Source organism: Alosa sapidissima, chromosome 6 (assembly GCF_018492685.1).
Source record: "Alosa sapidissima isolate fAloSap1 chromosome 6, fAloSap1.pri, whole genome shotgun sequence".
In the NCBI taxonomy this organism is placed as follows: Eukaryota; Metazoa; Chordata; class Actinopteri; order Clupeiformes; family Clupeidae; genus Alosa; species Alosa sapidissima.
In genome coordinates this window covers 38,691,164-38,703,663 of record NC_055962.1, presented here as the reverse complement: position 1 = coordinate 38,703,663, position 12,500 = coordinate 38,691,164, and the positions used below count along the sequence as shown (strand labels likewise).

The 12,500-nt window shown below is 38.0% G+C and overlaps 1 protein-coding gene across 2 annotated transcripts in view; it reads left to right on the top strand.

Moving 5' to 3' along the window:
- Positions 1-12,500, top strand: part of prkg3 (protein kinase cGMP-dependent 3) — a 60,349-nt gene that overhangs the window by 11,872 nt on the left and 35,977 nt on the right. For both annotated transcript variants that reach the window (XM_042094971.1, XM_042094972.1), the window contains exons 7-12: positions 1,169-1,274; positions 2,135-2,198; positions 8,899-8,976; positions 9,716-9,804; positions 11,375-11,440; positions 11,618-11,665. In XM_042094971.1, the coding sequence (XP_041950905.1) occupies positions 1,169-1,274; positions 2,135-2,198; positions 8,899-8,976; positions 9,716-9,804; positions 11,375-11,440; positions 11,618-11,665 (451 nt within the window). The remainder of the gene's footprint in view (positions 1-1,168; positions 1,275-2,134; positions 2,199-8,898; positions 8,977-9,715; positions 9,805-11,374; positions 11,441-11,617; positions 11,666-12,500) is intronic.

Genomic DNA, 12,500 nt, shown 5'->3' with positions numbered 1-12,500 from the left:
ATCAGGAATGTTTCTCTAGAGTGCTTTTCCGGAGGCATGAACTTTTCAGGAATGTTCCACTAGATGTTTTCCCGAGACAGGAACGTTTCACCTCAGAGGTTGTCTCAATTCTTTTTTGTAGCACAGGAAGGTTGAAAACAGTTACAGGTCTAACTGATACAGTATCAAGATAAAGAGTTATAGGTCTAACTGATATCAAGATAATTTGTGTCAGACCTCTAGGGGGCGCTGTAGGCAACTGGCTACAGCACCCATACCACATTCTGGTCCAAGTACCGGCCCCACCCCATATCAGAATCAGACTCAGAATCAGCTTTATTGGCCAGATTTGCGTAAACAAACAAGGAATTTAACTCTGGTTAATAACACTCACTTAACATATAACAATAAAAAAATAAAAAACATAAAAGAATAAAAAACAGAACTGTAAGAATAGAAAGAAGGGCATAAATACAGTATAAATACAGTATGTACATTTGCCATAAATAGATTAGAGAGATAAAGAGGGTGGGAATAGAGCAATATCAGTATAGACTGAGATTTAAGATTTCAATATAAATATAAATATAAATATAGTGCAAGGCAGTTCAGTGCAATGAAATGTATTAATAGGTATAAATATGAGGTAGATGAGCAGAGCCGTGTTGATTGACATGTTCAGTGTGAGGGTGGGGGCTGTTAGCTTGGGGGAGGAAGCGGCTGGTTTTGGCAAACAGTGCCCTGTATCGTTTACCAGAGGGAAGGAGGTTGACCAGTTAGTGACCAGGATGTGAGGGGTCTGTAGAGATTTTTGCTGCCAGTGCAGGTCCTGGATGGAGGGACGGTCAGCTCCAATGATCCTCTCTGCAGCCCTAATTGCCCGTTGCAGTCTGGCCCTGTCCCGTCTGGTGGCTGACCCAAACCGGACAGTGATGGAGGTGCAGATGACAGACTGAATGATGGCTGAGTAGAACGTGGTCAGCAGCTCCTTAGGCAGATTAAACTTCCTCTCCAGAAATAGATGAAAGGCCTAAATTAGGCAGATTAAATATCCATCTGCTACTTGCTTTCTGTCACCCTCTGCACTGTCCTATTGAAGACATTTGTGTCTGACCTCTCCCTTGATGCCGTGTGTGTGTGTGTGTGTGTGTGTGTGTGTGTGTGTGTGTGTGTGTGTGTGTGTGTGCAGCTGCCACTGCTGTGCGGCTCTGGAGCATCCAGCGACAGAAGTACCGAACCATCATGACCAACAAGTCCATTAGGAAGCGTGAGCAGCTCATGGGATTCCTAAAGACGTGAGTCCCAACTGATCACTAATAGAGACCCCTATGTATCCTATACATCTAGTCCTATAGACAGCTCTCATAGAGACCCCTATGTATTCTATACATCTAGTCCTATAGACAGCCCTTATAGAGACCTACATGTGTGGTGTGTGTCCACTCTCTGCTTGTGAATGAGAGCCCTACAGTACATGTGTGTGTGTGTGTGTGTGTGATGAGAGCCCTACATGTGTGGTGTGTCCACTCTCTGCTTGTGAATGAGAGCCCTACATGTGTGTGTGTGTGTGTGTGTGATGAGAGCCCTACGTGTGTGTGTGTGTGTGTGATGAGAGCCCTACATGTGTGTGTGTCCACTCTCTGCTTGTGAATGAGAGCCCTACATGTGTGTGTGTGTGTGTGTGATGAGAGCCCTACATGTGTGGTGTGTCCACTCTCTGCTTGTGAATGAGAGCCCTACATGTGTGTGTGTGTGTGATGAGAGCCCTACATGTGTGTGTGTGTGTGTGTGTGATGAGAGCCCTACATGTGTGTGTGTGTGTGTGTGTGTGATGAGAGCCCTACATGTGTGTGTGTGTGTGTGTGTGTGTGTGTGTGTGTGATGAGAGCCCTACATGTGTGTGTGTGTGTGTGTGTGATGAGAGCCCTACATGTGTGTGTGTGTGTGTGTGTGATGAGAGCCCTACATGTGTGTGTGTGTGTGATGAGAGCCCTACATGTGTGTGTGTGTGTGTGTGTGTGATGAGAGCCCTACATGTGTGTGTGTGTGTGTGTGATGAGAGCCCTACATGTGTGTGTGTGTGTGTGTGTGTGTGTGTGATGAGAGCCCTACATGTGTGTGTGTCCACTCTCTGCTTGTGCCCACTCCTCCACAGTGCCCAGACTCTGAAGGCGCTGAATGACCTGCAGCTCTCCAAAATCATCGACTCCATGGAGGAGGTCAGTGCTCCTTGACACTTCCCCTCTGACCCTGGTGTGACCTCTGACCTCATCCTGACCTCTGACCCCAGTGTGACCTCATAACCAGCAATGTTACGGTCATTTATGTTACGGTCATTTATGGCAGATGGACACAGGAGTCTGCCAGCTCTGCAAATTAATAGTTACATACTGTATATCAGTTACTGTATATAAAGAATATCAGTTACTGTATATAAAGACTATCAGTTACTGTATGCCAGTATACTATATTATCAGTATACTGTATGAATAGTTACTGTCATATGAAGAATATGAGTTTTAATAGTTGGCTTTATCTATGAGTAGTTACTGTATGTGAAGATGCTTTGGAAGTAGATAAATAACAGGAATGCGCTCTGTGTACTTTACTTGCAGCTGAATGAGGAGTTCTTAATTATAATCAAATAGTGCTCATCTCATCTCACATTATAATCAAATAGTGCTCATCTCACACTATAATCAAATAGTGCTCATCTCATCTCACATTATAATCAAATAGTGCTCATCTCACACTATAATCAAATAGTGCTCATCTCATCTCACATTATAATCAAATAGTGATCATCTCACATTATAATCAAATAGTGCTCATCTCACACTATAATCAAATAGTGCTCATCTCACATTATAATCAAATAGTGCTCATCTCACACTATAATCAAATAGTGCTCATCTCATCTCACATTATAATCAAATAGTGATCATCTCACATTATAATCAAATAGTGCTCATCTCATCTCACATTATAATCAAATAGTGATCATCTCACATTATAATCAAATAGTGCTCATCTCACACTATAATCAAATAGTGCTCATCTCATCTCACACTATAATCAAATAGTGCTCATTTCATCTCACATTATAATGAAATAGTGCTAGTCTCACATTATAATGAAATAGTGCTCATCTCACATTATAATCAAATAGTGCTCATCTCATCTCACATTATAATCAAATAGTGCTCATCTCACACTATAATCAAATAGTGCTCATCTCATCTCACATTATAATCAAATAGTGCTCATCTCACACTATAATCAAATAGTGCTCATCTCATCTCACATTATAATCAAATAGTGATCATCTCACATTATAATCAAATAGTGCTCATCTCACACTATAATCAAATAGTGCTCATCTCATCTCACACTATAATCAAATAGTGCTCATTTCATCTCACATTATAATGAAATAGTGCTAGTCTCACATTATAATGAAATAGTGCTCATCTCACATTATAATCAAATAATGCTCATCTTATCTCACATTATAATGAAATAGTGCTAATCTCACATTATAATTAAATAGTGCTCATCTCACATTATAATCAAATAATGCTCATCTTATCTCACATTATAATTAAATAGTGCTAATCTCACATTATAATTAAATAGTGCTCATCTCATCTCAAATTATAATCAAATAGTGCTCATCTCATCTCACACTATAATCAAATAGTGCTAATCTCACATTATAATTAAATAGTGCTCATCTCATCTCACATTATAATTAAATAGTGCTCATCTCATCTCACATTATAATTAAATAGTGCTCATCTCATCTCACACTATAATCAAATAGTGCTAATCTCACATTATAATTAAATAGTGCTCATCTCATCTCACATTATAATCAAATAGTGCTCATCTCATCTCACATTATAATCAAATAGTGCTCATCTCATCTCACATTATAATCAAATAGTGCTCATCTCACATTATAATTAAATAGTGCTCATCTCACATTATAATTAAATAGTGCTCATCTCACACTATAATCAAATAGTGCTCATCTCATCTCACATTATAATCAAATAGTGCTCATCTCATCTCACATTATAATTAAATAGTGCTCATCTCATCTCACACTATAATGAAATAGTGCTCATCTCATCTCACATTATAATTAAATAGTGCTAATCTCACACTATAATCAAATAGTGCTCATCTCATCTCACATTATAATCAAATAGTGCTCATCTCATCTCACACTATAATCAAATAGTGCTCATTTCATCTCACATTATAATTAAATAGTGCTAATCTCACATTATAATGAAATAGTGCTCATCTCATCTCACATTATAATTAAATAGTGCTAATCTCACATTATAATGAAATAGTGCTCATCTCATCTCACATTATAATCAAATAGTGCTCATCTCACACTATAATCAAATAGTGCTCATCTCATCTCACATTATAATCAAATAGTGATCATCTCACATTATAATCAAATAGTGCTCATCTCACACTATAATCAAATAGTGCTCATCTCATCTCACACTATAATCAAATAGTGCTCATTTCATCTCACATTATAATGAAATAGTGCTAGTCTCACATTATAATGAAATAGTGCTCATCTCACATTATAATCAAATAATGCTCATCTTATCTCACATTATAATGAAATAGTGCTAATCTCACATTATAATTAAATAGTGCTCATCTCACATTATAATCAAATAATGCTCATCTTATCTCACATTATAATTAAATAGTACTAATCTCACATTATAATTAAATAGTGCTCATCTCATCTCAAATTATAATCAAATAGTGCTCATCTCATCTCACACTATAATCAAATAGTGCTAATCTCACATTATAATTAAATAGTGCTCATCTCATCTCACATTATAATTAAATAGTGCTCATCTCATCTCACACTATAATCAAATAGTGCTAATCTCACATTATAATTAAATAGTGCTCATCTCATCTCACATTATAATCAAATAGTGCTCATCTCATCTCACATTATAATCAAATAGTGCTCATCTCATCTCACATTATAATCAAATAGTGCTCATCTCACATTATAATTAAATAGTGCTCATCTCACATTATAATTAAATAGTGCTCATCTCACACTATAATCAAATAGTGCTCATCTCATCTCACATTATAATCAAATAGTGCTCATCTCATCTCACATTATAATTAAATAGTGCTCATCTCATCTCACACTATAATCAAATAGTGCTCATCTCATCTCACATTATAATTAAATAGTGCTAATCTCACACTATAATCAAATAGTGCTCATCTCATCTCACATTATAATCAAATAGTGCTCATCTCATCTCACACTATAATCAAATAGTGCTCATTTCATCTCACATTATAATTAAATAGTGCTAATCTCACATTATAATGAAATAGTGCTCATCTCATCTCACATTATAATTAAATAGTGCTAATCTCACATTATAATGAAATAGTGCTCATCTCATCTCACATTATAATCAAATAGTGCTAATCTCACATTATAATGAAATAGTGCTCATCTCATCTCACACTATAATGAAATAGTGCTCATCTCATCTCACATTATAATTAAATAGTGCTAATCTCACACTATAATCAAATAGTGCTCATCTCATCTCACATTATAATCAAATAGTGCTAATCTCACATTATAATAAAATAGTGCTCATCTCATCTCACACTATAATGAAATAGTGCTCATCTCATCTCACATTATAATTAAATAGTGCTAATCTCACACTATAATCAAATAGTGCTCATCTCATCTCACATTATAATCAAATAGTGCTCATCTCATCTCACACTATAATGAAATAGTGCTCATTTCATCTCACATTATAATTAAATAGTGCTAATCTCACATTATAATGAAATAGTGCTCATCTCATCTCACATTATAATTAAATAGTGCTAATCTCACATTATAATGAAATAGTGCTCATCTCATCTCACATTATAATCAAATAGTGATCATCTCATCTCACACTATAATCAAATAGTGCTCATCTCATCTCACATTATAATTAAATAGTGCTAATCTCACATTATAATGAAATAGTGCTCATCTCATCTCACATTATAATCAAATAGTGCTCATCTCATCTCACACTACAATCAAATAGTGCTCATCTCATCTCACATTATAATTAAATAGTGCTCATCTCACATTATAATCAAATAGTGCTCATCTCATCTCACACTATAATCAAATAGTGCTCATCTCATCTCACATTATAATTAAATAGTGCTCATCTCACATTATAATTAAATAGTGCTCATCTCATCTCACATTATAATTAAATAGTGCTCATCTCATCTCACACAATAATTAAATAGTGCTCATCTCATCTCACACTATAATTAAATAGTGCTCATCTCATCTCACATTATAATTAAATAGTGCTCATCTCACATTATAATTAAATAGTGCTCATCTCATCTCACATTATAATGAAATAGTGCTCATCTCATCTCACATTATAATCAAATAGTGATCATCTCATCTCACACTATAATCAAATAGTGCTCATCTCATCTCACATTATAATTAAATAGTGCTAATCTCACATTATAATGAAATAGTGCTCATCTCATCTCACATTATAATCAAATAGTGCTCATCTCATCTCACACTATAATCAAATAGTGCTCATCTCATCTCACATTATAATTAAATAGTGCTCATCTCATCTCACACTATAATTAAATAGTGCTCATCTCATCTCACATTATAATCAAATAGTGCTCATCTCACATTATAATTAAATAGTGCTCATCTCATCTCACATTATAATCAAATAGTGCTCATCTCACATTATAATTAAATAGTGCTCATCTCATCTCACATTATAATTAAATAGTGCTCATCTCATCTCACATTATAATCAAATAGTGCTCATCTCATCTCACATTATAATTAAATAGTGCTCATCTCATCTCACATTATAATTAAATAGTGCTAATCTCACATTATAATGAAATAGTGCTCATCTCATCTCACATTATAATCAAATAGTGCTCATCTCATCTCACATTATAATCAAATAGTGATCATCTCATCTCACACTATAATCAAATAGTGCTCATCTCATCTCACATTATAATTAAATAGTGCTAATCTCACATTATAATGAAATAGTGCTCATCTCATCTCACATTATAATCAAATAGTGCTCATCTCATCTCACACTATAATCAAATAGTGCTCATCTCATCTCACATTATAATTAAATAGTGCTCATCTCATCTCACACTATAATTAAATAGTGCTCATCTCATCTCACATTATAATCAAATAGTGCTCATCTCACATTATAATTAAATAGTGCTCATCTCATCTCACATTATAATCAAATAGTGCTCATCTCACATTATAATTAAATAGTGCTCATCTCATCTCACATTATAATTAAATAGTGCTCATCTCATCTCACATTATAATCAAATAGTGCTCATCTCATCTCACATTATAATTAAATAGTGCTCATCTCATCTCACATTATAATTAAATAGTGCTCATCTCATCTCACACTATAATCAAATAGTGCTCTAGTGCTCTACCTTCATACAATGTTGAGATATTTAAAAGTGTGCAATGAATTATTAGCACAGGCCCATAAAGACTTGGCAGCATAATCTCACGGGGAAGCATGAGGTTTATGGGACCCGTAACATTGTGTACATTAATAATAAACATGACATTGATATGAGTCACTGTAGGACAGTTGTGGCAGCACAGCCCTAATATGACATCAATAAAATGGGTCCCATAAAGGGTCCACTTAATATGACATCAATAAAATGGGTCCCATAAAGGGTCCACTTACAGTTTTTCTCGATCGTTTTGATACCTGTGTCAACTCTGACATCACGTTCTCAAAACAGTTAACACCCATGTCTGAACAAAAGCACTCTGGACAAAATGACACATTTTGCTTGCAAAAGGCTGTTACTCTCTCAAAACATTTAAAACATGCAGCAAAAGCAAATCTTGCCTTCAAACACTACAACTTGTTGCCAATTCAAAAACACTCTTTAATCAATCATTACACACTGGACAACAAAATGCAAAATCTAGTTCTCAAAATGAGCATTTTTGCTATGTCTGTTCCATTACTCTCTCATTTTTCTGGTATCAGAAAAAAACTGTGAAAAGAAAAAATGTACTGAATAAAAAATAATTTATTCATTCCTCCCAAGATGTAACTGTCATTGACATGTAAGACATACAGCAAACATCTAGCACCTACTGTACATTTCATTGAACTACAACTTTCATCGAAATAGACCTACAGTAAACACCTTTTGTACTGTTTTCTCCACCAAATAGGCAATACAGTACTTTGTCTAAATGTGCGTTAGATCCATACTTGCAAATAGCAACACAGAACAGACATCTCTTATGTATAATGAATGATTGCTGATTGAAGTATTGTGCAAAGGAGTTTCACACAGGTGTATCAGAGATTCAGACTTATGCAAGGAATCTATACCACCTGTGAAAAGATATTTTCCTTTTGTTTAGCATGGGAAAACCAATAGAGTTTGGGGCTTTTGAATGACAGCTGTGTTAACTGTTTTGCAAAAGGGTGTGAGAAATGTGTGAACCCAATGAAAATGTGTGAACACATTCGCAAGAGATGACTTCTGCTGTGCAAAGAAAGTAGTCATGAAGACCAAGCGGGTTCTAGTTTACTTAAGCAGGTAAAAGCAATCGAGAAAAACTGTAATATGACATCAATAAAATGGGTCCCATAAAGGGTCCACTTAATATGACATCAATAAAATGGGTCCCATAAAGGGGTCACTTCCTGTTGTGGAGTCGTAGAGACGTTGAGGGATTTCTGCTCTGTGTACTTGGAACATGGAGACATGCGTGTGTGTGTGTGTGTGTGCGCTCTGTAGGTGAAGTTCCAGAAGAGTGAGGTGATTGTGCGAGAGGGTGCGGAGGGGAACACCTTCTACATCATCCTGGATGGCGAGGTGAGGGGCCAACGGCTGTGTGTGTGTGTCTGTGTGTGTGTGTGAGAGTGAGTGTGTGTGTGTGTGTGTGTGTGTGTGTGTGTGTGTGTGTGTGTGTGAGAGTGAGTGAGTGAGTGTGTTTGTGTGTGTGAGTGTATGTGTGTGTGTGTGTGTGTGTGTGTGTGTGTGTGTGAGTGAGTGTGTGAGTGAGTGAGTGAGTGAGTGAGTGAGTGTGTGTGTGTGTGTGTGTGTGTGAGTGAGTGTGTGTGAGTGTGCGTGTGTGTGAGTGTGTGTGTGTGAGTGTGTGTGTGAGTGAGTGAGTGGGTGTGTGTGTGTGTGTGTGAGAGTGTATGTGTAAGTGTGAGTGTAAGTGTGTGAGTGTAAGTGTGTGTGTGTGTGTGTGAGTGTAAGTGTGAGTGTGTGTGTGTGTAAATGTGAGTGTAAGTGTGTGTGTGTGTGTGTGTGTGTGTGTGAGTGTAAGTGTGTGTGAGTGTGAGAGTGTAAGTGTGTGTGTATGTGTGTGTGTGTGTGAGCGTAAGTGTGTGTGTATGTGTGTGTGTGTGTGAGTGTAAGTGTGTGTGTATGTGTGTGTGTCTGTGAGTGTAAGTGTGTGTGTAAGTGTGTGTGAGTGTAAGTGTGTGTGTATGTGTGTGTGTGTGAGCGTAAGTGTGTGTGTAAGTGTGTGTGAGTGTAAGTGTGTGTGTATGTGTGTGTGTGTGAGCGTAAGTGTGTCTCATGTCTCTCTCTGCTTGGTCTGCAGGTGCTGGTGACAAAGAAGGTGAATGGCCAGCAGAAGACCATCCGCAGAATGGGCCAAGGAGAGCACTTTGGGGAGCTAGCCCTCATACGGTACAAACGCTAACACTCATACGGTATAAACGCTAGCGCTCATACAGTATAAACGCTAACACTCATACGGTACAAACGCTAGCCCTCATACGGTACAAATGCTAACGGTCATACGGTATAAACGCTTGCCCTCATACGGTATAAACGCTAACACTCATACGGTACAAACGCTAACACTCATACGGTATAAACGCTAACGCTTATACGGTATAAACGCTAACACTCATACGGTATAAACGCTAGCCCTCATCCGGTACAAGCGCTAACGCTCATACGGTACAAATGCTAACGCTCATACAGTATAAACGCTAGCCCTCATATGGTATAAACGCTAACACTCATACGGTATAAACGCTAGCCCTCATACGGTACAAATGCTAGCCTTAAGCCTTAATTACAGAACATGTTTCACAAATGTTGTATTTTGCTCATTTCGGTGTGTTGACACATTATTGTTGTGACATGCCAGGTGTTAATAGATGGATATATGAAAAACTTACCAGAACTAGAAAGGTATCATGACATGAGGAAGAACTAAAGGGGTCCTCTGTGTTTTAGCTGCCCACAATTATTCCTGATTTTTTTTTATTATAAAAAAATGTCTGATGATGTTGACCAAAACTCCAGACACAAGTTCAACTGACACAAAAATACATTTAAAACATATACAATTTCTAACTTTTGATACTGATGAAATGATTTACTTAAATATATACATTATAATCATTATGATACATTTTGCATTACTTTTAGATATTTTTATGGTATGTTGAAATAAGGAAATCTGCTTCCGGACATGGGGTTTTCCAGGCACCAACTACATTCTGTGTCAGGGGTTCTTAACTGGTCCGGCTTTGGGACCCACACTTTCACATGTCCATGAAGTTGCGGCCCATACGTATATTTAGCCGTTCAAGCCAACGGATACGGCGAGCTACATGGTGAGACATGCAAAGCGCCTGGAGGCCGTTAGTTTTGATGTGTGTGTGTGTGTGTGTGTGTGTGTGGTACATGGTAAGACACGCAAAGCGCCTGGAGGCTGACCGGAACTTTTACATTTGTAAAGCTTTCAACTCCTGATGTCACCTTTCAAAACACTCGGCAGGTTTGTTTTTGACAGGGTGCTTAGTTTCCATGTGGCATTTTAGTTTTGATGGTTTCATGCTCTCATGTGCCACCAATACACTGCACACCACACACACACACACACACACACACACACACACACTGGGTTTCTGTCCCATTTTGACCCATTAGATCTGAAAGGTCTGATATCAGATCTGATAAGGTAGCATTTGAGATATGCGCGGGGGGGGGCCACACAAGCCCCGCGACCCACCCTGACCTGACGGTTCCGCGACCCACTTTTGGGTCCCGACCCACCAGTTAAGAAACACTGTTCTATATCATTTAGAACAAAAACTATTTATGAGGCAACATGAAATCATGCCTTGTTGTGCAACCCTTGTCTTGATCACTCACGCTTGCTATTCACATAAAACTCATTCATTGTCATCTGCATAGTGTTGACCCTTGACCCCCTGGAGTTGCTGTGTGTTTGTCCCCTCAGTGAGATCCTGAGGACAGCAACGTGCACAGCCCTGGGTCCCGTCACATGCTTCTGCATCGACAAGGAGTGAGTCTCACCTGCTCAATTTGCTTCTCACAGAAAATCTCTTTAAAGTCATAGACAGACAGAGTGTCTGATGAAACAGAGGAGCCAGTTCGGCTGCCAGGCTACAGTAGTGCAGCCATCTTGGCTCTAACTGTAGTGCAGCCATCTTGGCTCTAACTGTGTCGCTGTTGCTTGCAGAGTCTTTGAAGAGACCATCCCCATTGAGAATCTGGAACTGCATGATGAGTAAGTTCAGTTACAACTTCTTTAAAAACTTTAAAAAACTCAACTTTCCTGCTCAAACCGAAAGAGTTTTATCATTCCTCTTTCCACACACACACACACACACAGACACACACACAAACCTACACACTACACTCCTTCCACTGATCTCTAATCTCTAAATCTAAGTCTGTCTGATTGTGTGTGTGTGTGTGTGTGTGTGTGTGTGTGTGTGTGTGTAAGATTTTAGATACAGTACATCTAAACCATCTGACCGTGTGTGTTGGGCAGTGATGGGCAGTAATGCGTTAGAAGTAACGTGTTACTGTAATCCCATTACTTTTTTCAAATAACTAGTAAAGTAAGGGATTACAATTGCAAAAACAGTAATGAGATTACCTTTATTTTCCTGCAAGCAGCCTGCGTTACTGCGTTACTAATTTTGCTTTGTGAGACTAACTCGTGACAATGACGTAGCCTATAGCTGCGCGACATAGATGTAAACAAGAGACACGCGTGTGCAAGACATGGAGTGCAGGAGAGAGCGCGAACATGGAGCATTTAATTCATTGCAGTTCAGACATTACGAAAAAAACATTAACGCTGTACACTCTGTGTGGGAAGAAAATGTTGTCTACAGCGAAAAATTCCACCTCAAATCTGAGCAAGCACCTAGCAAGCCAGCACAGGAATGTGAAACTCATTGAGACACCCCCAGATCCCGACATGACGGCTGCAGCAACAGGTGAAAATAGACTCAAGAGGACGTCGCCGGTTCCCTGCAGCCTACTGGCCCGTTATAAAAGGAGCCAGGGCATTATAATATTTTGGCTGCATTCACTGTGATTTGGAAAATGGA